Source organism: Miniopterus natalensis, chromosome 14 (genome assembly GCF_054644295.1).
Source record: "Miniopterus natalensis isolate mMinNat1 chromosome 14, mMinNat1.hap1, whole genome shotgun sequence".
NCBI lineage: Eukaryota > Metazoa > Chordata > Mammalia > Chiroptera > Miniopteridae > Miniopterus > Miniopterus natalensis.
This window is the reverse complement of record NC_142094.1, coordinates 12,260,050-12,284,653: the sequence shown is the minus strand read 5'-3', so window position 1 is coordinate 12,284,653 and position 24,604 is coordinate 12,260,050. Positions and strand designations below refer to the sequence as shown.

The 24,604-nt window shown below is 38.7% G+C and overlaps 1 protein-coding gene across 1 annotated transcript in view; it reads left to right on the top strand.

The window, feature by feature from the left end:
• The window catches only part of BMS1 (BMS1 ribosome biogenesis factor), a 34,750-nt gene that overhangs the window by 2,045 nt on the left and 8,101 nt on the right, over positions 1–24,604 (top strand). Inside the window, exons 3-14 of the mRNA XM_016206973.2 lie at positions 403–482; positions 3,595–3,783; positions 4,653–4,795; positions 5,523–5,644; positions 5,951–6,144; positions 7,112–7,251; positions 9,882–10,636; positions 10,838–10,939; positions 11,672–11,826; positions 16,551–16,632; positions 21,754–21,827; positions 22,811–22,987. Of these exons, the coding sequence (XP_016062459.2) occupies positions 403–482; positions 3,595–3,783; positions 4,653–4,795; positions 5,523–5,644; positions 5,951–6,144; positions 7,112–7,251; positions 9,882–10,636; positions 10,838–10,939; positions 11,672–11,826; positions 16,551–16,632; positions 21,754–21,827; positions 22,811–22,987 (2,213 nt within the window). The remainder of the gene's footprint in view (positions 1–402; positions 483–3,594; positions 3,784–4,652; positions 4,796–5,522; positions 5,645–5,950; positions 6,145–7,111; positions 7,252–9,881; positions 10,637–10,837; positions 10,940–11,671; positions 11,827–16,550; positions 16,633–21,753; positions 21,828–22,810; positions 22,988–24,604) is intronic.

Here is a 24,604-nt window from a genome sequence, read left to right as displayed (position 1 = left end):
TGACTGTTCCGTGAACATTCTGTTACATTAGGTTTGAGGATGCTCTTAGCTATCAGAAACATGGGAAGCTTGGTAGAGATAGAAGCACTGGCCCTCTGCCGAACAGCAGGATCAGGGTCATCATGAAACCTACTTGTCTGCCCGTTCTAGTTGGAATTTTACCTGTTTGAGCACTTTATTCATATGAGTAGGCTTCTGGTGATATTTTAAAGTTAGAGAACCGTAGCAAGAAAACCAAGATGGAATATATTTTATCAGTTTTCTCTTATGAAAATTTGAATTGGCATACTCCTGTAAGTGTATATGGCTCTTTACTTAATGCAGTTAAAAATATTAGAGTTAATGGATATATATTTTTTCAAGATTTTAAAAAAAGTATAATTTTCAATTTTTCACTTATAGGTAAAAAGCGCAGACTCACCTTTATTGAATGTGGATGTGACATTAACATGATGATTGACCTGGCTAAAGTAGCAGATTTGGTAAGTTAGTGTGGGCTGTGTGGGTTTCTGACAGGGACTTATAGCATTGTGGTAGGATATTTATCCCATGTTGAAGGGAAGAAAGGTTTATAATTATTAAAGAAGTGGTATTATCAGGGATGCAGTAGATATGTTTGAATTGATGAGGATGACCATAATAGTTATTGATATAATAAAAGTGGAATGTGCACAATGAAATGTATTCAAAAAGCTAAAAGCAAATCACAGGACAGAGAAAACCTTTAATGAACATAGCTAATAAAAGCTCATTAAGATATACACATACATGCATGCATACATACATACATATAATAGTAAGTACCATACCATTTCTTGGACCCCTACTGGGTACCGTGCTAACAGCTTTCTACAAATTTAGCTCATCTAATCCCCCAGGATGCTTCAGAGGTAAATAGGTATTATCTCCAGTTTACATATGGTGAAATCAAGGCTCCCAGAAGTTAAATAATTTGTCAAAGGGTGGGAACTCTGCTCTTGGATGGTGCCAGAACCGTTATTCTATTTTTTTAAAAATATATCTTTATTGATTTCAGAGAGAGAAAAGGAGAGAGAGAGAGAGAGAGAAACATCAATGATGGGTCATTGATCAGCTGCCCCGCAACCCGGGGGCATGTGCCCTGACTGGGAATCGAACTCCGATTGCCTGGATCCTAGGTCAGTGCTCAACCGCTGAGCCATGCCCAGCCGGGCAGAACCTCTATTCTAAATGATTATGAAAAATAAATATGTGGTTTGCCATTGAGAAGTTGTCAGAGTTTAAAATATCTATACAGTACTCAGCAAATGGAAATTGTGCAGCCTTGATTGAATTTACAGAAATTGTATTGTTTGTTAATTATTTTTTAAACTAGCAAAAATAAAGCAAAAGAGAAAAAAGTTAAGCCATATTGATTAGAAAGTGTGGGGTAACAGATACCTTGGTGGGTTTTTTTGATTCAGCACTCTGAATCAACACATGTTTGGTGACGGAGCTACAGATTTTGTTCTTTGGCCCAGGAAATCTCCTAAAATATAGAATAAAGGTAATTTAGTATAGGTGTTATGGCTGTCCCATTTTAATATCAGAAAGCTAAATGCTATTCACATTTCAACATGTTATGCTACCATTAATAAAAATGTGTTGTCAACCAAAATAGTACAGACTTATTAATCTTGTATATTTGAAATGACCGAAAGTTTAGCATGAGTCATTAGTTTCTCTTATGTAAAATATACTAAGTCCTAATTTTAGAAGCATACTCATTAAGTGATGCCTTTCATAGATATCTTTTTAATGTTTGAAAAGGAACACAAGCATTTGGTAAAATATTCAAACTGTACTACAGGGTACAGACAATGCATGCTTTTTCTTTCCTTGATCTGACCCCTAATCCCTCAGTTCCCCTCAAAGCAGTATTCTTCCAGATACATCTATAAATACACAGGCAACCCTTTTAAAGCACACAGTGTTTATTATACTTGTGTGCTTTGCTGTTTTCATTTACTATTTCTTGTAGGTATATAATTCTGTAGCTCAACCTTACTATGTGTTCGGTTGTGTATACCATAATTTATTTAACCTGGCTTATGTTGGTTGCTCTGCTTTGGGTTGTTATAAAGCCTTCTAAGTCATAGCACTGGCATAATACACAAATTTGTGTTTGCATGCCCATGCGTGTGCATTGGAGGAGTTATACAGGTTTCATTTATCTTCAGTTGACAAAGGTTGTAGCTAAGACAAAGATTGTGTTTGCCACCTATTCTTCTGATCCTACAACTGATTGCTTGCCCCTTGGTGCTCCATGTTGTCGAATGGTGTATGGGGGTAGCCACAGCCGGCCCACTTGTCTTCAGCTGCTGCAGTGTTGGGGGAACTCTGTGCCAGTGCTCAGTGGCCCACCTTCATGTAATTTGCACTTCAGGATTATGAATGTCCCATAATTTAATCAAAGATAAGTTTCTCTGGGTTTTTTAAATTATTTTTAATTAGCTACAGAAGGATGAGGACATGGATGTAATATCTTAGAGCTCTAAGTCTCTAGGAATCAGCTGATTATCTGAAGGGTCATACATTTTAAAAATTGATCTTATCTGCTTATATTTTCTTATAGGTTACCATTTATAACTCTACTATCCTTTGACTCCATTCTAATTTGGTAGCCTTCTTTTCTTAGTTTCTGAGCAATTGCATGTTATAAATTAATATATAAGGTAGAGATTTTCTACTACATACTTCCCAGCAAAAAACTTTTGTTTTTCATACGAGAAGATTGAAACAAAAATACTTAGTTTTTTCTACATTTTTTTATATTTTTCATTTATTACCTCTTCCTCCCATCTTTTGGATGTCAAAGACCTGTTATTTGATTTCCTTTTTAGAGACCTGTTATTTGGCTTAAAAACACCTTACCAAACCCTCCCTCCCTCCCTTCTTTCTTCTTTAAAAATATATCTTTATTGATTTCAGAGAGAGGAAGGGAGAGAGAGATAGAAACATCAATGATGAAAGAGTCGTCATTGATTGGCTGCCTCCTGCACACCCCTGACTGGGAATCGAGCCTGCAACCCGGGCATGTGCCCTGACCAGGAATCGAACCAGGATCTCCTGGATCCTAGGTCAATGCTCCACTGCTGAGCCACGCCTGGCCAGGCATCACTTTATTTCTTGAAGTAAGAACTTTTCAGGTAAGGGCTTAGATCCAGTCTTTTCTGAGCTATTTCCCATACATTGAAATTCTTGAAATGGAAGTTTATATCTTGGTAGATATTGTTTTATGTTTGCTTTTTCGAGCAAGTCAGAGGGTGGTTTTTCTCTCTCTCATGTTTATCCCTAACTAATCACTTGATTGAGCCTAGAGCAGGAGTTAGCACTTTTTTCTGTAAAGGGCCAGGTAGTAAATATTTTAGGCTTTGTCGGTCATAGTTTCTGTTGCAACTACTTAATTTTGCAGCTGTAGCTTAAAAGTAGGTGTAGACAATACATAAATGAATTAACATGACTGTGTTCCAGTAAAACTCTAATTGTGAAACAGGTGATGGGTCATATTTGGCCATAGTTTGCTGATGGTGTGTGTTGGGTGTTTCCTTGAGAAATTGTGTCTTCTGTTTTTAGGTTCTGATGCTCATAGATGCCAGCTTTGGGTTTGAAATGGAAACATTTGAGTTTCTAAACATCTGTCAAGTACACGGCTTTCCTAAAATTATGGGCGTTCTCACTCATCTAGATTCCTTCAAGTATAATAAACAACTGAAGAAGGCAAAGAAGCGATTAAAGCACAGGTTCTGGACAGAGGTCTACCCGGTAGGAAGAGAATTAATTATTGAATACTAACACTGTAATCCTGTAAAAATAGACTGGATGAGTAGGAGAGATTAACAAGCATCTCTGTAGGATCCACCTCCTGACTTTCCATTATATCTGTTGATAGTCCCTGGCATATTTCCTTGAGATAGTCTTTTTTTTTTTTTTAAACTATATTTTTACTGATTTCAGAGAGAGGAAAAGAGAGAGAGAGAGAGAGAGAGAAACATCAATGATGAGTCATTGATCGGCTGCCTCTTGCATGCCCCCTGCTGGGGATTGAGCTCGAAACCTGGGCTTGTGTCCTGACCGGGAATGGAACCGTGATCTCCTGGATAATAGGTCAGTGCTCAATAGCTGAGCCACTCTGGCTAGGCCCTCAAGATAGTCTTTATTCTGGACCTCTTGGTGTGTTTCCTTCGACTCCATTCCCGAGCACCAGGCAGTGTCTGGGTCTAAGTGTTTTAGATTTGTGGCTTAAATCATTTGTCTAAAGTTTCTCATAGTTACAGGACCAGGAATTATAGTGCACACATACTGCCACTCCTCCCTCCCCTCACACTGATGTGGCCCATTGGTCACAGGATGTTTTCTGTGCCCAGGAGACTCACTGCAGTACTCCAGACAGATGCCACTGCTTGACAGCAGAACAGTCTTGAAATTAAATGTATTTACAGTTTTGCCCTTATAAAGCCCTAACACGATGATTCCTGAAAGAGGCCAGAGAGGTTCTGGAAGCATTGGCACTGGTTTGCTAGCAGTCTCCCTTTCTTAGAATTTCTTCTTATTTAGAGGCTTTTATTTTACTGCAGTATCAACAAGCATTTAGTTGAAATTAAAATTTTTCATTTTTTTTTTTTAATATTTAGGGTGCCAAGCTGTTCTACCTTTCTGGAATGGTACATGGAGAATATCAAAACCAAGAAATTCACAATCTGGGCCGTTTTATTACAGTTATGAAGTTCAGGCCTCTCACGTGGCAAACCTCTCACCCTTACATCCTGGCAGACAGGTAAAAAGTGAATGTGCATGTTTTCTTCCTTGCCCGGGTATTTCAAAGCTAAGGAAATTAGGAAAAGAACAGTAATAGAGTTTATTTTGTGCTTATTTTTGAATAGTAGGGGGAGAAATGTGGTTGATGGAAAATACCTGCTTTTTTTTTTTTTTTTTTATATCATTACTTAAAGATGCTGTGGCTTTGGGAATAAAGTTTGAAATGTTTAGGAAAATGTGAGGATTTTGAAGCATTTAAGGCTACAGCATGTGGCTCATCCTGCTTTTCTAACTTTAATTTGGACCGTGGTGCTCCAGTCACTCAGTTGTATCCTGGGTTTTCCTTCCTTTATGCTTTCTTTTATATTGTTTTCTCAGCCTGGAATACTGTTATTCCATCTGCCAGAACCCAAGCCACACTAAAAAAAACCCAGGTCAAAGCTTAATCTTCTTCCATAAAGGGTTTTCTAGATAAGTTGTTTATCTTTCCCTGGTCCCAGGGCCATGCATTTCCCATTTCTGGGATCTTGTAGAGTGTGTATTACATAGAGCCTAAGAGATAGGCAGTCATATGTTTGTTGCTTTTCCTCTGGCGAGTGGGGAACTGGGCTTCCTTATTTCTTATTTTCTATAATTTTCTAAACGTGTTTGGTGAACTAGTGAGTGTGATAAATTACTGACACGTGAAGGGGGTACGCCAACTTTGACATTCATTTCTGCCATGTGATTGGGTTTTATTTTTCTAGGATGGAAGATTTGACAAACCCAGAAGATATCCGAACAAACATCAAGTGTGACCGAAAGGTGTCTCTTTATGGTTATTTAAGAGGAGCACATTTGAAAAATAAAAGCCAGATTCACATACCAGGTATTCTTTCATTGTAAAATGTACTATGTTTGTAGAATTTTTGAGATGATTACATTTTCTGAGGAAAACTGAAAAATGGCCAAACAAGGTAGAGCCACCTTGCTGAACGTTTTAAGAGTAACTCAGCTCTGCATTGGCCAGCAAACATATTGAATTGACCAAATCCCCTCTGCTCTGATGTTTAGCTAGAGAGATGCAGTGCCAGTGTCAAAGATGCCCTTATGATTGAAGCCTTTCGACTATGGCCATTTCTGCCGACGGTTGATAGATTTGTCAGCTGAAGCCATCTTCCTGTCTGTCTTCCAGGTGTAGGAGATTTTGCTGTGAGTGACATCAGTTTCCTACCAGACCCCTGTGCCCTTCCTGAACAACAAAAGAAGCGCTGTTTGAATGAAAAGGAGAAGTTGGTTTATGCCCCTCTCTCTGGAGTTGGTGGTGTGCTGTATGACAAAGATGCTGTCTATGTCGACCTTGGTGGCAGCCATGGCTTCCAGGAATTGGTGAGGGCAGTCACAGGAAGTAATCTAGTCAGAGCTTTTTAATCTGTATTCATATTTATGATAATACCCATTGTAAATACGCAGAATATTTAACTGCATCAAGCAGAAAGTAAAAGTCATGTACTCTGTACCTCCCTGCTGCAAGATTCACAGGGTATCCCACATCTCCCAACATGAGCACTGTAAGCAGTTTAGTGCCTATACTTCCATCTCTCCTTATATAAAATCAATGTGTTTCATAGCTCTGTTTATTTAGATTATTATATATTGTATGTAAATACCATAATGTGTTATCTGTGCGTGTGTATGTGTGAGAGAGAAATAATATTTGTTATAGAGGATCTAAATATAAATGCTTTTACAAGTTTTGGGGGCACCTACGAATATGTAATTCTGTTCCCTGTTAGTGTTTGCAGAGCTGCCTCTGTCTCTGTTCAGTTGTGTAGTATTGCATTGCATGGATAAACTTCATTTACTGAAGCAGTTTTTGGAGTGCTGATGGTCTCATCCCTTGTCCCCTAGTCTGAACAGTGATACAGTGAGACCTTGTACATACTGCTTTGCTCACTGGGAGGGATCTTTCTGTGCAATAAATTCATTGAAGTGAAATTTTGGGGTCAAAGGTAGCAAATTTTTTTTTTTAATGGACTCCAGATTTTTATTTCTTTCCTTTTTCTAAAATGGGATTTTTATTGGGCTAAGATGAGTGCATTCTGTAGCATCAGCACCTAGGGTTTTCCTAGCTAAGTATTTAGGTTACCACGTTGAATACTGCATGCACTTTGAAAAAGTTAAATGAAGACAAATCAATTTTAGGCTTTGTTGAAAGAATTTTCTTTTTGAGGCAGTAAGAAGGGTTTTCAGGAGTTATGTTTAGGGTAATTTTGAGAAAGTAGTTGAAACCAGTATGTGTCTCTTGAGAATCCTTGTGCATTCCTCACTTTCCCTTTCTTTGTCACCTTGACAGGACGAGACTAAGCCCACCCATGAACTGGTCCAGAGTCTCATTTCCACCCATTCCACCATTGATGCCAAGATGGCTTCAAGTAGAGTGACACTTTTTTCCAATTCCAGACCACTGGGGTCAGAGGATATAGATAATCAAGGGTAAGTTTGCTATTTTTCTGTTTTTAATTTTTTTAAAAACTATACTACAGAAGATTATATCACCCATAACTGCCATCATAGTACACTTTGGAATTCATTCCAGGTTGTTTTGTTTGGCTTTGTTTTGTACGTGCATATACTCTTCCCTTAGGTGACATTACATGACTTTTACCTTTTTTTTGGTACATGACATTTCTTGAAAGAATATGGAGAATTCCGTTTTTAACAGACCCAGAATATTCTTTTTTTTAAATATATCTTTATTGATTTCAGAGAGAGGAAAGGAGAGGGAGAGAGAGACAGAAACATCAGTGATAACAGAGTCATTGATTGAGCCCACAACCCCGGCATGTGCCCTGACCGGGAATCGAACCCCGATCGCCTGGATCCTAGGTCGATGCTCAACCGCTGAGCCACGCCCGGTCGGGAGAGACCCAGAATATTCTTAACTATCACAAAACCTTTTCCGTAGATTGCTTTTTAGAAGACCTGATGCCACTTGGTGCTCTTTTAGTGGTCATGATAGTAGAACAAGCAGAGTCAGGGAGCTTGTACATGTGGCTGTCCAGAAGCCACACCTTATCTCTCAAAGTTTTACTTACGTTGTGTTGGTATCTCCTGTGGGTCAGTTTCCAGTACCGTGTGGCTTATTAATGTGTGTGAATTATTTTCAGTCTGGGTTGGGAATTTGTATACCTTGTACTTAGTGGGCATTTAGGTTTTAATGTAGTGATTTGTGACTCTCAATAAAAATCATTCTGAAAATGATTCGGATTATCTAGTTTATAACTTACTATAAATAAATACAAATGAAAATCGTCTGCTGCCCCTTAACTAACAGGTGGTATAGCATGGTAGAGTATAGTAGGCCTACTATTTGGGGAAAACTTCTCTCTAAGCCACAATTTCATAATCTCATAGGAATTGTGATGATTAAATACAATAGTGTACATAAACTATTTCTCATGATGCAGATAACAAGTATTAACTAAAAGATTCCTGTTGTTACGGTCAGTGTTATTAGCTATTTTTAAGTACTCTTCTGGTCTTCCTCATCTACATGGACAGTCTTTCTAACATAGTCATAATTCATGTAAAATTTCTATGTCTGTATTGTGAGTATTTCTTTTTTTTTCTCTGCAATCTTTTTATATAGTCATCATTTTGTTATTGGTGTATTCTAACTTGTCCATTCTCTCTTAATACATTTTTAGTATTTTCCTGATTTTTTTCACAATTTTATATAAACTACATTAAATAGCTTCATAATTTTTTATTTCATCCTGTGGATTTAGCATCTTTTACTTTTTTAAATATTTTTTATTAATTTTTAGGGAGAGAGAGAAACTTCGATGTGAGAGCAGAACGTCAGTTGGCTGCCTCCTGCACACCCCCTACTGGGGATCAAGCCTATATCCCTGATTGGGAATTGAACTGGCAGCCTTTCAGTGCACGGATGCCCACCCGAGCCGCACTGGCCAGGACTTGATTTAGCGTCTTAGTGATTCTTTATCAAGTACTGCATTGGTGATTTCAAAATGGCAATATTCTTTTTTCTTTCTTTTTTTTTAAATCCTCACCTGAGGATATTCTTTCATTGATGTTCAGAGAGAGAAAGAGAAAGAAACATTGATGTGAGAGAAGCATCTATTGCTTGCGTCCTATATGTGCCCCAACCAAGCCACCTGGCCTGGGCAAATGGCAATATGATTTTTTGTGTGTATTAATCCTTACCCGAGGATATTTTTTCCATTGATTTTTTTTTTTTTAGAGAGAGTAGAAGAGAGTGGAAGAGACAGAGAGAAACAACAATGTGAGGGGGACACATTGATTGTTTGCCTCCCACAGGTGCTCTGCCCGGGGCCAGGGATCCAGCCTGCAACTGAGGTACATGCCCTTGATTGGAAATTGAACCCAAGACCCTTCAATCCACAGACCGACTCTCTAACCACTGAGCCAAGCCTGCCAGGGCAAAATGGCCAAAATGGCAATATTCTTAATGTTATTCTTCTGTATTTGTTAGCTGGCATTCTTTAACAAGGAGCTTTCCCTTCCACCCCTTTATTTTAGTATCACTGTTAACTAGTGGACTTTTGTTGTTTATTTTATTTGTTATTGTCCTGTTCCTATTATTATTCTTTCTGATGCCTATATCATCCTTTTAGCCTGTCTCGGGTCCTTTTGGCATATTCCTTTTGCTCCTTGAGCACTTCCCGGCTTGTTGACACAACAGGATGTTCCAGGCTTGCTTTGGACCTGCCTTGAACCTGGAGTCAGCCATATTCCAAGATCATCTGTTTCAAGCTTGGAAGTGATTAATCTTCTAAAAAAATCTATTAAATACTTCCAATTTGAGCATTTTTTCCCCTAAAATTAGTCTGTCTTTTTTTTCTTTTTTAAGTTATCTCTTTATTCTCTCTCTAAGTTTTTTGGAAGAGTGTTGTTAGGAAACTATATATGAGTTTGCTTATTAACTATTGTAGTATTTATCAAATCATTCCTGTCTATGCTATGTCATTTAAAACCATTCCTTGACAGTGTTTTCTACTTTGCATATTTATTGAGTTGACATTTCTAGGTTAGTGGATTGTTGCACAAATTCAATTATTTTGCTTTACTTGGTTATGTAGGTTGTGGATGCCAAAAGAGGAAAAGCAGATGGATTTAAAAACTGGTCGAATACGTCGAAAAGCTGTTTTTGGAGGTGAGGGAGATGAGTCTGGAGGTGGTGATACTGAAGATGATGAAGAAATGTCTGAAGGTGACAGGTTGAAAAATAGCTCTAGTGATGAAACAGAAGAGGAAGAAGATGCTGAGATGACTGGTGAAGTATATATGGCTGATAATGGTGTCAAACGGCAGAGACTTGAGGTGGAAGAAGACACTGAGATAGATTTGCCAGCATTTGCTGACAGTGACGATGACCTTGAGAGGAGCTCAGAGGATGAGGGAGAAGTAGAGGAAGCTGATGAAAGCAGTGAAGATGAGGGCTCCACTGCAGAGGAAGAGGGGGATATTTTACAATCTAAGATGACAGAAAAAGGCAGTAAACCATGTCTTTTACAAAGTAATGGTCTGAGTCACAGTTTGAATCTTGAGAAGAAAATGAAAAAAGCAGCCCTCACCTTTTCAGATTCCGGTGATTGCGCAGCTGAAGAGGCATTTGCATCTGAAGATGAGTCTGAGGAAAGCTCCTCTCTCAGTGCAGAGGAAAAGGGTTCAGAAAATGAAGAGGTTATTAGGAAAAAGTCTCCGAAGCCTTCTCAAGTGGTCATTGGTCAGAAACAGGGGTCAGAGGACTTAATTGATGAGACCAGTGATATAGAAGACTTACTCAAAGAGGAAGATTACAAGGAAGAAAATAATTATTCCACAGAAACTTCAGGTATGCTTAAATTTAATTTCACTGCCATTATAAGCTTGGCACTGAAGTGTTCTACAAATAGAATGTCTGCATTTGAGGATCTGCTGATTTGGATATTAACTGTTCAAATGTTGTACCTCATGGAAGGATTTCAGAATGAATGAGCAGTGAGCTTGAAGCAGAGGCAATAGACTTAATTGATGTTGGCATTGGTCCTTTCAGGTGCCCTCAAGTGGAAGGAAGACCTCTCCAGGAAGGCAGCTGAGGCCTTTCTGAGGCAGCAACAAGTAACTCCAAATCTTCAAAAGCTTATTTATGGGACAGGTAAAAGAGCTCTGGTTCGGATCTAGAAGCATTATAATTTCTTAGACTTTTCTGAAAAGGCAATGAGGAAATTGGCAGGAGATTTGAGTGGTACTTGTCATCTCCATAAGATATTTCTGGCTGTCATAGTTTGTATTTGGCAGATGTTTTTAATGATCAGTTTATGAGAACCATAATTGGCCGTATGAAACAGATTTTTGGGTTTGCCATAGACCGTGACGAGAATACTCTTCATTACGTCATCTTGTACCCTCTGTACGAAGTCCTTCATGAGAATGTTTTTGGGTAGAATTTAGTGCCAAGGAAATGTAAAGTGGTGGGCTTTATATTGTGGTCCCTAGTTACTACATGGTTAGAACAAGGCTAAAGGAGTCTGTGTGAGCTAGGGACATTGACTCAAGAGGTTGGTGTGGACTGATTTCCATTCAGCGTTTGCTTACTTACTCTTAGTGATTAGAGACTCAGCATTCTTCCAGAGGAACTGATAACTGAAAGTTCTGCCTGTAAATGTCGCTTCCCTTCCCAACCCTGTTCTCCCTCCTCAGTGGACTCTGCTGCTGCCTTGCAGGAAGGCAGGAGTCACCCCGACATGTTAAGCAGCACTTCCCTGGCTTTTCTCTGGCTCGTGCTCAGGGCACCACCATTCATTGCTACCACAGGGAGGGACCCTCAGTCCCAAGTTCTCCAGGCTGTAGATTTCTTCTCACTCTTCCATCTCGGTGTTCTCTTTAGTGGCAGAGGATAATGAAGAAGATGGTGACGCCAAGGAGGAGCTTGGAGGGTTGTTTCGTGTCAGCCAGCCTGCCAGAGAGTGTAAGTACAAGGCTGACTCTTTGGACTGTTCCAGATTTCACTTGGAGGTGCCCCATGATTGGGACTTAGAGGAGGTAAGGCTGAATATGGTTAGTGTGTTTGATTTATGAGAGAATTAGAGAATTGTTGTAAAAGAAGATGATGTGATTTCAGTCTTGCCTACTTGTTATTTTATAAGATAACAGAATATTTTCCCAGATGTGGGAGTGACTATTACATGCATCCTAAGCAATGAAATGTTCTGAGTTTAGTCAGACCATGTGCCTATGTGATAGAGAAAAGGAAAATGTTCTGCTTTTAGTATGGATAGTATTTGATGCATTGCACTTAAGTTTTATACATTTAAAGTATTTTGTTTTATAATTTGAATAAATCTAGTGTCCCTGAGTTAGCAGTTCTAATTTATGCTGTTTGTAAACAAATGAATCTGTGACACTGGTGGTAAATTTTCTTTCCTTGCTCATCACTAGTCACACTTGGATTCATTCAGCTCTCAAACATGCCAGGCTTAATCTGATCTTACACCTCTGGCTCCTCTGTTTTCTCTTCTGGAATATTCTGATCTTCCCAAGCTGGCTTCTTTTGATCATTCCGTTTAGCTTAAATGTCACGCCTCAGAGAAGTCCAGTCATTATCTCATTAGCTGTTTTAATTTACTGAGTAGCACTTATGTACTTTATGAGATATCATGTAACCTTTTTTTATGGTAAAATTTAACGCAGATTTTAGAAGACTACATAAAATAGTTGTTTAACTTAACGGATTACTAGGTGAGGACCTTTGTGACCACCATGTGCCCATCCTAGTCCTGATCTTTCCCCTCCCTGCAGAAGGAACCACGACTCTGTGGTAATCATTTCCTTCATCATTTCATGCTCCACATTTGCATCATATACACCATAGTTTACTTTTACCAGGTTTTGGGGGGGGGGTTGGTTTTCACTGTGCCTTTTAAGTCTTTAAATACGCAATCCTTTTCTCTGTTCATCTTTTCCCTTCCCTTACGTTTAATTTAAGGAACCAAGTATTTGGTGTATAGAGTTTCTCATATTCTGGACTTTATGGATTCCATTGCAACTGTATGTGCAGTTTATCTCTTCTGTCTTTCCTATAAATTGGTACAGAGAAATAGCAATAGAACTCTGTGATGGTGGAAATAATCTATATATGAACTGTCCAATGTGGCTACTTGTGGCTGTTGAGCACTTTAAATGTCTAATGAGACAGAAGAACTAAATTTTTCATTTTAAGTTTTATGTAATCTTTATTAATTAGAATTTAAATAACCACATGGTTGTAGCTACCCTGTGGACAACACATCTAGAAGTTTGATTGGATTTAGGTTTGATTTTTATTTTCAGCAAGACTGCTTCCTAGTTGGTGATGTTTTTTCATTAGGAGGCACATAAAATCATCTTGTGATGTTAAAAGCTGTTGATCCTTGGTGCCTAGATCCATTATTTTATGAGGATGTAAAATGGTTCAAGTTTCTCTGTGGTGTGTATTACCTAGCATACCTCTATAAGAGAAGCTTCCCCTCATCTACTGTTTGCTTGTCCAGTCGCATATAAGCAGGATAAATGCTTGATTCTCTTTATCAGTTTTCAGAATGATTCTCCAAAAATGACTCAGTTTTTTTTTTTAAGTGTCATTTTGAACTCACAGACTTAAATATAGTTGAGTGTTTCCTTCCACTGCACTTGTTAACCTGATTGATGCTCAGGTTTATTCCATCGGTGCCCAGTGGGAATCTTTTCACATTGGTCCCTATGTTCTGACACGGTCCTACTGATCCTTGATTGCTTTTTTACTATCTGATGTGACAAGGTGTTCCAGCATCACCTTGTTATATTTCTGATGCCAGAAGTGGAAGTCATAAAAAGCCCTGATTTCTTTTAGTACAAAATGGCATTTCAGCATCACAGTCTAGACATAGGAATAGTCATTGCTGTAGGTTGGTCATTGTTTTTAGGCCATTTCAGTGGCCAAATTGAAGAGGCTCCATACAGGTATTTCCAATTAGGATTCAGAACTACAGGGTTTTTACTGAATCTCTTTTATCTTACATTTGTAACTGTTTTTTCACTGGAGAAATTATTCCCTGTTTGGTGAAATTAGAAAATCGTATAATCACTCATTTGCTTTATTTGATACATTATACATGAGACAGTTTCAGCAGGACATTACATGTTACTGTTAATATGATTAAAACAGTTAAAGTTGTTTTCCTCATATGTTCTCCCATTTCTCTTTTCAAAAGTGACTACATCATTTAACATTTCTTAACAAAAGTGTATGTGGCTTTTGATTTCTCCACATCCTCACCAACACTTGCTATTATCTGTATTATTATGATGATGATTATAGCCACCCAAGGCATGTGAGTGGTGTCTTATTGTGGTTTTCACTTGCCTTTCTCTGATGGTTGATCATGTCAGGCACCTTTTCATGTGCTTATTGGCCATTTGTATATATTATTTGAAGAAATGTCTAGTCATATAATTTGTTCATTTAAAAAATTGGGTTATTTGTCTTTTGTCGTTGAGTTGTAAGAGTAGATTATATACTCAGAATAGAAATGGTTTACAAATATTTTCTCCCATTCTGTAGGTTGTCTTTTTCTGTGTCCTTTGAAGCACAAAGTTTTAAATTTTGATGAAGTCCCAGTCTATATTTTTGCTGTTTGTGTGTTTAGTATAATATCCAAGAAACCATTACTAAATCCAAGGTCATGAAGATTTACTCCTATGTTTTCATTTAAGTTTTATAATTTAGCTCTTAACATTAAGGTGTTTGATCCATTTTGAGTTAATTTTTGTATTTGATGTGAGATGAATATAACTATATTCTTTTGCATGTGGAGATCCAGTTGCCCTATAACACTATTTGTTGAAAAGACTGTTTCTTCCCCAGTGCCTTTCCTTGGCACCCAGGACAAAAAAATCACTTGACTATAGATACATGGGCTTATTTATGGACTCTTAATTGAATTCCATTGATCCTTATGCCAGCACAATCCTGTTTTGATTCCCATTGTTTCGTAGTAAGTTTTGAAATCTGGAAGTGTAAATCTTCCAACTTTGTTTTCTTTTTCAAGGTTGTTTAGTCTATTCTGGATCTCTTGGATTTTCTCTATTTTAGGATCAATTTTCCATTTCTACAAAGAAGCCAGCTGGGATTCTGATAGATACTGCGTTGAGTCTATAGATCACTTTGGATAGTATTGCTATCTTAACAATGTTAAGCCTTTTGATCCATTAACATGGGATACCTTTCCATTTATTTGGATCTTAAATGTCTTTCAAGAATGTTTTGTAGTTACCACAGTATAAGTTTTGCACTTTTGTTGAATTTATTCCTAACATTTTATTATTTTTGTTGCTATTATAAAAAGAACTTTTTTCTCATTTTCATTTTGGGATTTTTTTTATTGGTAATATATAGAAATAAAATTTATTCTATATTAATCTCATATTTTAAACCTTGCTGAGCTCATTGATTGATTAGTTCTGATAGTTTTTCAGTGGATTCCTTAGGATTTTCTTTATACTAGAGTATAGCATCTGTGAATAGAGACAGATTTTATTTTATTTTATTTTTTAAATATATCTTTATTGATTTCAGAGAAAGGAAAGGAGATGGAGAGAGAAAGAGATAGAAACAGCAATGATGAGAGAGTCATTGATCGGCTGCAGCCCGCAACCCGGGCATGTGCCCTGACCGGGAATCGAACCTCGATCGCCTGGATCCTAGGTCGACGCTCAGCCCCTGAGCCACTCCCGGCCGGGCCCAGATTTTCTTTTTAAACTGGGTGCCTTTTATTTCCATTCCTTGCCTAATTGCCCTGGCTAGAACATCTAGTGCAATATTGAATAGAAGTGAGAACAGACATTCTTGTCCTGTTCCTGATCTTAGGGGGAAAGCTCTCAGTCTTTCATCGTTAAATATGATGCTAGCTGTGGGTTTTTTAATGGATGCCCTTTATGACGTTGAGGACGTTCCATTCTTTTCCTAGTAAGTTGAGTGCTTTTCATGGAAGTTCTAATTTTTAAAAAATTTGTTTGATCTTTGTTTCCCCTGTCAGTTAGTAAGCTTAATGATCTAAGGTTCATTTGGGAACAGTTTGCCTACAGAATTTCTTGTCTTAAAATGGGTGTATTCAGTAAATGTTTCGTGAACAATTGTAGCCATAAAGGAGCGAGTAAGGCGACAGATTTGCCTTTGCACCCATTGTAATCATGGTAGCTTGAGGCTACTCTGAGAGTTAGGTTGTGTATGAAAAGTGTGATTCATAACCAAAATATGATTCACATGAAAGCCCAGACCTGTGTAAGGTTTCTGCAAGTGTGGCTTTGAGGCCTGGGCAGTGAACGACATGTGCTGTCTTGTATGTCAGGTTCCCCAGGAGACAGACTCTGAAATGGAGAGTTGTGTACAAGGTTTAATTCTATATTTGAGAGGTGCACCAAACACCCACTACGTGTGTATACTAGATGGCCTGGCAGATCTGAGACCGAGTCCCTCATCAGTATTCTTTACACTACAATGCCCATACAAGACATTCATTCTTTGTCAGAGTATTGTCATTGGTCAAAGGAATTAAGTTTTCAGAGAGCCACAATAAGTCTGAAGTAGCAAATAGTAAGATCAACTTTCTAAAATGCTGTTTAACTGCATTGCCTTAAGAACACTAATAAACTTTGAAAATCCATTGAATTAGTAAATATCTGTTTACTTATGAGGCCGGTGGCTAGTAGGACTCTCCGTGTGTAATTAAGTGTCCATGTTTCTGTGTAAGGTCATGAACAGCATCAGAGATTGCTTCGTGACCGGAAAGTGGGACGACGACAAAGATGCTGCTAAGCTCTTGGCAGAGGATGGTAAGGAGGGGCCATGTTCTTCAGTGGGGCCACCTTCTCTGTCATTTCTTTCATATCTTTTTTTTTTTTAAATATGTCTTTATTGATTTCAAAGAGAGGAAGGGGGAGGGAGAGAGAGAGAGAGAAACATCAATGATGAAAGAGTCATTCATCGGCTGCCTCCTGCACGCCCTCTGCTGGGGATGGAGCCCGCAACCCAGGCATGTGCCCTGACCGGGAATTGAACCCCGATCTCCTGGATCCTAGGCTGATGCTCATCCGCTGAGCCACGCCCGGCCGGGCTCTTTCATATGTTTAATGGTTGAAAATAATAGTCAATTGGGAGATGCTTTGGATAACACGGACAGGAGTTATGGTTAATATTCTGGTTCTTCCTTTCATAGTGATCTTATTTCTTTCCCTGGTCAACTGACTCATTAGATACGGACCTTGAAGAAAGCGGCTCAGTTGGTTGAGCAACTTTGTGTGCACCGAAAGGTTGCCAGTTTGATCCCCAGTCAGGGTACATACCCAGGTTGTGGGTTTGGTCCACGGTCAGGGCATGTAGGGAAGGCAGCCAGTCGATGTTTGTCTCTGGTTGATGTTTCTCTCTCTCTCCCCCCTCCTCCTCTTCCTCTTCCTCTTCTTCTTCCTCTTCCTCTTCCTAAGCGTGTCCTCGAGTGAGGATTAAAAATAAAAAAGAAGTTAATTGGTACTCAGGAAAAGGCACCAACGGCTAGAACAGTCCTAATACACAGATGTTCAGTAAATACAGGAGGAGAAAGAGGAGAGGGAAAGAGAGAAGAGCACAGGGGAAAAGGAGGGCGTCTGGAAGATCATTTTTGTCTCTCCAGATGAACTGAGAACTTCTAATGGGCAGAAACTGCCCTTTTCACCAATAAGTGCTCAATGCCTAGCACATTGCCTAGAACATAACAAGCAGTCAGTATCTACTTGATGAGTAAATAAACCAAAGGCCAGCAAACTTCTTCCATAAAGGACAAAGTGGTAGTTTTGTAAATATTTTATTTTTGGTAAATAGTAGATATTTTATGCTTTGCAGGTCATATATTCCTTGTACCAACTACTCAGTTCTGCTTTGGTAGCACAAAAGCTGCCAGTATGTAAGCAAATGAGCATGGCTGTATTCCAGTAAAACTTTGTTTACAAAAACAAGGAGGTGTGTTTTACCACAATTTAAAAAACACAAGGGTAGGCCATAGTTTGTAAGCCTCTGGGATGAATAAATGAAGTCAGACTCACAGATGTAAGGATTAGCTAAACAGAGAGAAAAGAAAGGAAAGAGGGAAGTAAGGAACAATAAATGCTGTCTTTGCCTTAGGAATAGAAGAAAAATAAAAAGAGCTGTACTTGGGAAAGAAAAGTTATCAAACAGGCATTTTCTCCAAATAACTGAAACAATGTAGTACTTACTGTATACTCTTTCAGGTCAGAAGATGTGATCGCTTTCTAAGTGTTCTGCTTGCTTCAAGCCTGGCCATGCTATGTGTTGTTGTAGATTTATCATCACAGTGTATTTTCTAAGTAATCCATCTCTGATGGATTTTCTTTAACAGATTTATCATTCTCCATTTTACAGTTCTGGAGGCAGGAAAGTCAAGGTCAAAGTGCCAGAAGGATTAACGTCTGATGAGCGCTGTCTCCTTGGATTGTAGATGGCCACTTCACATGGCCTGTCCTTGGTGCACGCACTCTTCTAATTTTCAATTTTGTTGATTTCTGCTCTTTACTTCTGGTTTTTTGCACTTTTAAGTTGTCTTAGGTTTTTGGTTTGAAAACTTGTCTAATTCCTAATGTGAGCATTTAGTGCTGTAAGTTGCCCTCTCAGCACTGTTTAGCTGTGCTCCACAATTTTCATAATAGTTGTATTTTTATTTTCATTCAGTTCTATGCATTTTTATGTATCCTTTGTGACTTCTCTTTGATCCATGCTTTATTTAGAAGTGTGTTGTTTAATTATCAAATGTTTAGAAATTTTCCAATTGTCTTTCTGTTATTGATTTCGTTTAATTAGATTATATTCTAAGGCCATATTCTTATGATTTCGGACTATTTAGATTTGTTGCAATTTGCTGTATTACCCAGAATGTGCCCTATCTTGGTAGATGTGCTGTGGGTACTTTAATAATTGTGTATTCTGCTTTTGGTGGGTAGAGTGTTCTATATATGTCAGTTAGATTCTGATGGGTCGACTGTGTTGTTCAAATCTTCTGTAAATTTGCTGATTTTCTGTCTAGTTTTATCAGTTGCTGAGAGGAGGATGTTGAAGTCACCCAGTGTAATTGTAGATTTATCTGTCTCTTCTCTCAGCTCTCTCAGCTTTTGCTCTATTTTGGTGCATACACATTTAGGATCGTAACATCTTCCTGGTGGATTGATTCTTTTGTCATTATATGTTACGGTCTCCTTTTAGTCAGTCCATTGGTGAGGGAGGGATTCCAGCCCTAAGGTTATGGGTTATGGTCAGACAGCCAACACCTGACACTGGACTGCCTCTCTTGGTCTGATAATTTTTTGTGCTCTTAAGTTATTTTGTGAGATATCAATATAGCACTTTGCTTTTTTAAAAGTTGAGTTTGCATAGTATATCTTTCTCCATCCTTTTACTTTCAACCTACTTAGGTCATTAAATTTAAAGTGAGTTTCTTGTAGGTTAATGTGTTTTTATGCCGTTTACATTTAAGGTACTTATGCTTATGTAATTTGTAAGTCTGTTTTATTATTTTTTTATTATTTACTCTGGTTCTTTTGTTTTTTCTGTTTCCTTTTTCTTTCCTTCTATCTTGATTTGTTTACAGTGTTTTTTAGTGTATCTCCTTGTATGGTTTTTGTAATGTTTACTCTGGGTATTACATTATATATATTGTAATATAATACCCCACTGGCACCAACATTTTACCACTTTGAGTAACATGTGGAAACCTTGCTTCTTCCATTCAGACCCCTTTTTAAAATGTCATTCATTGGCTTGAGTATTAGATGATGCTATAGTTTGGTTTTTTTCCAGTTATCAAATATGATTTTAAAAACTTACGAGAAGGATAGTTTAGGTATTCATATTTCTGATCTTTTGTTTGTTTGTTTTTTCTTTGTTCCTGGTGTTCCTAGATTTCTCCTGTTATAATTTCTTTTCTGCTTAAGAACTTTCTCTAGCCATTTTTAAAGGTGATTGTGCTAATGACAAATTCCTGTAGTTTTTCTTTGTCTGAGAATGTCTTTATTTCCCAACGGTAGTTTCACCAGATATAGAATTCATCATAGATGACAGTTCCTTTCGTTCAGCTCTTGAAAAACATGCCACTTTTTTGAGAGGAAATACCCTGTTAATGGAATTTTGTGCCCCTACAAGTAATCTGTCATTCCTTTACGGCTGCTTTCAAGATTGTTTTCCTTTGTTTTTAGTTTTCAGAAGTTTGGTGTGGATTTCTTTGGATTTACTATTTGAGATTTGCTCAGCTTCCTGAGTCTGTAAGTGTGTCTTTCACCAAATCTTGAGCCATTCTCTCTTCCAGCTTCAGTCTCCTGCTGAGACTTTGATGATGTAAGTGGTGGATCGTTTGTTTCTGTCCCATGGTCCATGGGGCTCTGATCATTTGTTTTTAGGCTTTTTTTCACTATGTTGTTCAGACTGGATAAGTTCTATTGATTGGGCCTCGAGTTCTCTGATTCTGTCCTCTATCTCTGCTCTTATTATTGAGCCATCTCGCTAGGTTTTGCTTTTTTTTTTTTCTGTTATTGTATTTTTCAGTTCTGTAATTTCCATGTGGTTCTTCAGGTTTTTTCCCTGAGGTTTTCAATTGTTTGTGCTCTTTTATTATTTCTGGAGTTAATGTTATGTACATAGCTGATGTTACATACATAACAAAGGAAATGTGTCTACACCATCTTTTCCAGACTAGAAATCCTTGATGGTTATTTTTTTAAAAAATATGTTTTTACTTATTTCAGAGAGGGAGGGAGAGATGGAAACGTGGAAGAGAGAAACATCGATCAGCTGCCTCCTGTGCAACCCCTACTGGGGATCAAGCCTGCAACCTGGGCATGTGCCCTGGCCAGGAATCAAACTGGTGACTTCCTGGTGCATAGGATGATGCTCAGCCACTGAGCCACACCGGCCGGGCCTTGGTGGTTATTTTTCTTGTAATTGTGTTAAAGGGAGAATTGGCATCTTAGTGATACTGAGTCTTCCTTTCCAAACACATGGTAATCTTTATTTGTTCAGTAGATAATGTTAATAATACCTTCTTCTCTGGATCATGTTGGAAAATGTAGTGAAGACATGTAAAGTACTTCGAGCAGTGCCTGGAGTGTAAAACGCTTGAAAGTGTTAGCCAGTTATTCCATGTGTCCTTTGGTAACATAGTAAAACCTTTATAATACTTAATTAAAGATCTAGCACATTTATTATTTCTAAATATTTTTTGTTTCTAATACAATGGAATCTTCCCATTTTGTCTATTTCCTTTGGCTCTTTGGCTCTTTGACTCTTTCTTATATGAAAATGTTTTAATACCCTTCTAAAGTTGCCCCCCAGAAGAATTTTAACTTGTCTGTTTATTTTAAGGGTAATATTCATAACTAAACTTAGAGCTTCAAAAACAACTGAATGAATGAATGGGCCCTTCATGTGGGCTCAGCGCTGTATTGGGTTCTGCTCTTTTGTAATCTGATTTTTCCTTAGGTGTGTCACACAGTTGTATTGTGTTCAGCTTACTGGTGAGGCTCTTTTTCACATGTGCTGTTATCTAAGCCGTGGCTTTTCAAGTCACTCTTTGAACTTTTGGGTTTTGGGTCTCACCTGCAGGGCCATGCGTACCATGTCTCTGTGCATCTCTGCTACAGTGTCTTATACTTATACTGGAAAAGTAGCTCTTGGCTGTGTGGGATGTTGAAGTAAAGTTTGGAAATGTGGATTGGGCTTGTTTACTTAACCCAAGCAGGTGATGAAATACAGTTTAACAATCCTGCCTCTATAAGTGCAGGATATTTCTGGGGTGTGTAACGGTGGGAATAGTAAAAATGAAGTTTGGGATGCAGAACACGCTGCACCTGGAGTTGGGTACTAGATTGTCACATGCAGACCCTGTTCACAGAGCAGTCATCTGGATGTTCTTTTCCCAGAGGAGCTCTATGGTGACTTTGAAGACCTGGAAACAGGAGACGTGCACAAGGGAAAATCAGGTCTGGATACTCAGGTATGACTTTGCCATGGCTGGCTGTCAGCCACTGGTCTTTCATCTGTGGTCAGTATATTCTGAAAGAGGCCTATTTTGAAAAATTCTTACCTTGTTGTCTGTGTAGATTAGAGACTGGATGGATTCCTTCCTGAAAACATGGAGGGTGGGGACAGGTCAGAGGTTATTGGTTTACTTGTTACTCTTTATCTTTGAAATAACACTTATTACCTCTTCTTGTCATTATGATTCTTCAGTCATTGAAAGTTTTAGCTCTTGGGTCACTGTCTTCTCTCCACCATTCCTTTTGTCATCCGCCTCTTCGTAAACAAAACAGAAACAGACGTAGATAGAGAGCAGACTGACAGCTGTCAGAGGGGAGGGGGTTTGGGTGAAAAAGGTAAAGCGATTGAGTAAAAACAAAATAAACTCCAGAACTCTTGAGCACAGGCTATAGTATAGTGATTACCAGAGGAGGGGGTGGGTGAGAGGATGGGGGTAGGTAGAAGAGTAAATGGTGATGGAAGGAGACTTGACTTTGGGTGGTGAACACACAATACAATATACAGATGATGTATTACAGAATTATACACCCTAAACCTATGTAATTTCATTAACCAATTTCACCTCAGTAAATTCAATAAAAAGAGGGAAAAAAGAAAATACTCATATCTAAACAAAAATAAATAATGCCATTTAGAAAAACGAATTCCCTGTTCTCCCTAAAATTTCTTTAGAACAGTATTGGGAGGCATCTGGGTTGGGGACATGTGCTGTTCCTTTACTCACACTTGGCATTCCCAGATGGATTGAGGAGAGCAGTTCACTGTAATACAGATGTCTAAGTGTCTCTGTAACAGAACATGTTATTTAGAGCCCAAGGCTATGTTTTGTTTTGTTTTCGTGATGATCATAACTTAGATTTTTGCAGCTCAATAAAACTTTTTAAATCTTTAAAACATCTCCACAAACTTTTGCAAAATTTTCTCTTCTGGAAATTTAAGATTGAAGATACAGAAGAAGAAGTTAAGGAAGAAATTGACCCTGATGCAGAGGAAAGTGCCAAGAAAAAGCATTTGGATAAGAAGAGGAAATTGAAGGAGATGTTTGATGCAGAATATGATGAAGGAGAAAGCACGTACTTTGATGACCTTAAAGGGGAAATGCAGAAACAAGCGCAGGTAAGAAAACTCAGATCCTGTCCGCCTTATTTCAAGGCTGTAGACAGTGCTGTGCATACTTAGCCTTCTTTAGCTCCCTGCTCTCTGACCTCCTTCTGTGCCTCTCGTGTGGACTCCGAGGTGAGTGTGTTTGTTCATGTTTACTCATGCAGTCATCTGTTTCTTCAGTCAGAAGAAATCAGAAGCTATCCGAGCCTATTTTGTACCAAGCATTAAGTGCTGAGGAAATAGAAATGCCGAGATGCTCCCACCGCTTTTGAGGATCTCACAGTGTAGTTATTTGAGACAGTGAGTTTATGTAAATTCCAACATTGCCTTAGCATTCCTATGACTGCTCCCTGGAACCATATCAGATCATTTGAATGGGTAGGTGATTCTTGGCCTGTGTGGCTGATCCACACACTAGTGTTCTTCAGGAAGGGTTTTCTGAAAACTTACCTTGGTCAGAGTTCAGGGGATATTTCAAGTTAAGGTCAGATGTGGAAATAAGGAGGCCATGTGGAATGCTGAAAGGGAGATAGTCTAGCCTCTTTGCCTAGGATGCTGAACTCATTCTGAAAGACCCACAAAGATGTGTATGCAGCTGATGGTGGGTGCCTTGACAAGTGGGGGCACCAAGGATCTCTGTAAGCTGGAACATACCCCAGTATGCCTTATGCAAGTTAAGTATATAATTTGTGAAACTGTGGTCAACAGGCTTTTCTCAACGTAGGCCGTCATATCGTCAAAGAAGTATCTGCTGGTTAGTCATTAACCTAGTGGTCCCAAGTCAGTACTGGCCTTTAACAAAAGTGACTAAGAAGTGTAAAGCTAGTTCTGAAGTCTTCTCTTCAGGCATTTACAATTTATTTTAATCCTTACCCAAGGATATTTTTTCCATTGCTTTTTCACAGACAGTGGAAGGGGGAGAGAGAGAAACGTCGATGTGAGAGACACATCAGTTGGTTGCCTCCTGCACTCACCTGGCCAGGGCTAGGGACTGTACCTGCAACCAAAGTATGTGCCCTTGACCAGAATCAAACCCAAGACCCTTCAGTCCACAGGCTGACGCTCTAACCACTGAGCCAAACCAGCTAGGGCCAGGCATTTACAATTTAAAATCACCTTGAACCTCGTGGGCTATTTTAACAGACTTGACTTTTTTACTCAGAGTGAAATGGGCCCATTTGAGCGGAGGATGGATATGTGTGATGTTATGACCTTTGAGAGGGTTGTTGTGGCAAGAGTTCAGTACGATTAAAGTAACTCACACTTGGGATGGGGAGGTGTGTGGCAGTGGAGGTGAAAGAGAGAATCAGATTCTGGGTATACTTTATTTGAAAGGTAGACCAATACGATTTCTTGATGGATTGAATGTGAGCTGTGTGAGAGAGATAATAAGGATGAATTAGGTTTTCATAAGTCAGATGGAAAAGCTAGTTGGTTTAGGTTTGTCTGGGAAGATGAAGTTTAGATCTGTTGTGTTTGAGTTTTGGGTTATCTTTCAGACAAGTGTCAAGTAGTCGGTGAGGAGTTCTGGAGAGAGGTTGGGTCCAAGGACTTAGGTCTAGGTGCTGCTTAAAGCCATGAAATGGATGGGATGACATGGGGAGTGAGTGCAGAGACAGGAGAGGAGAG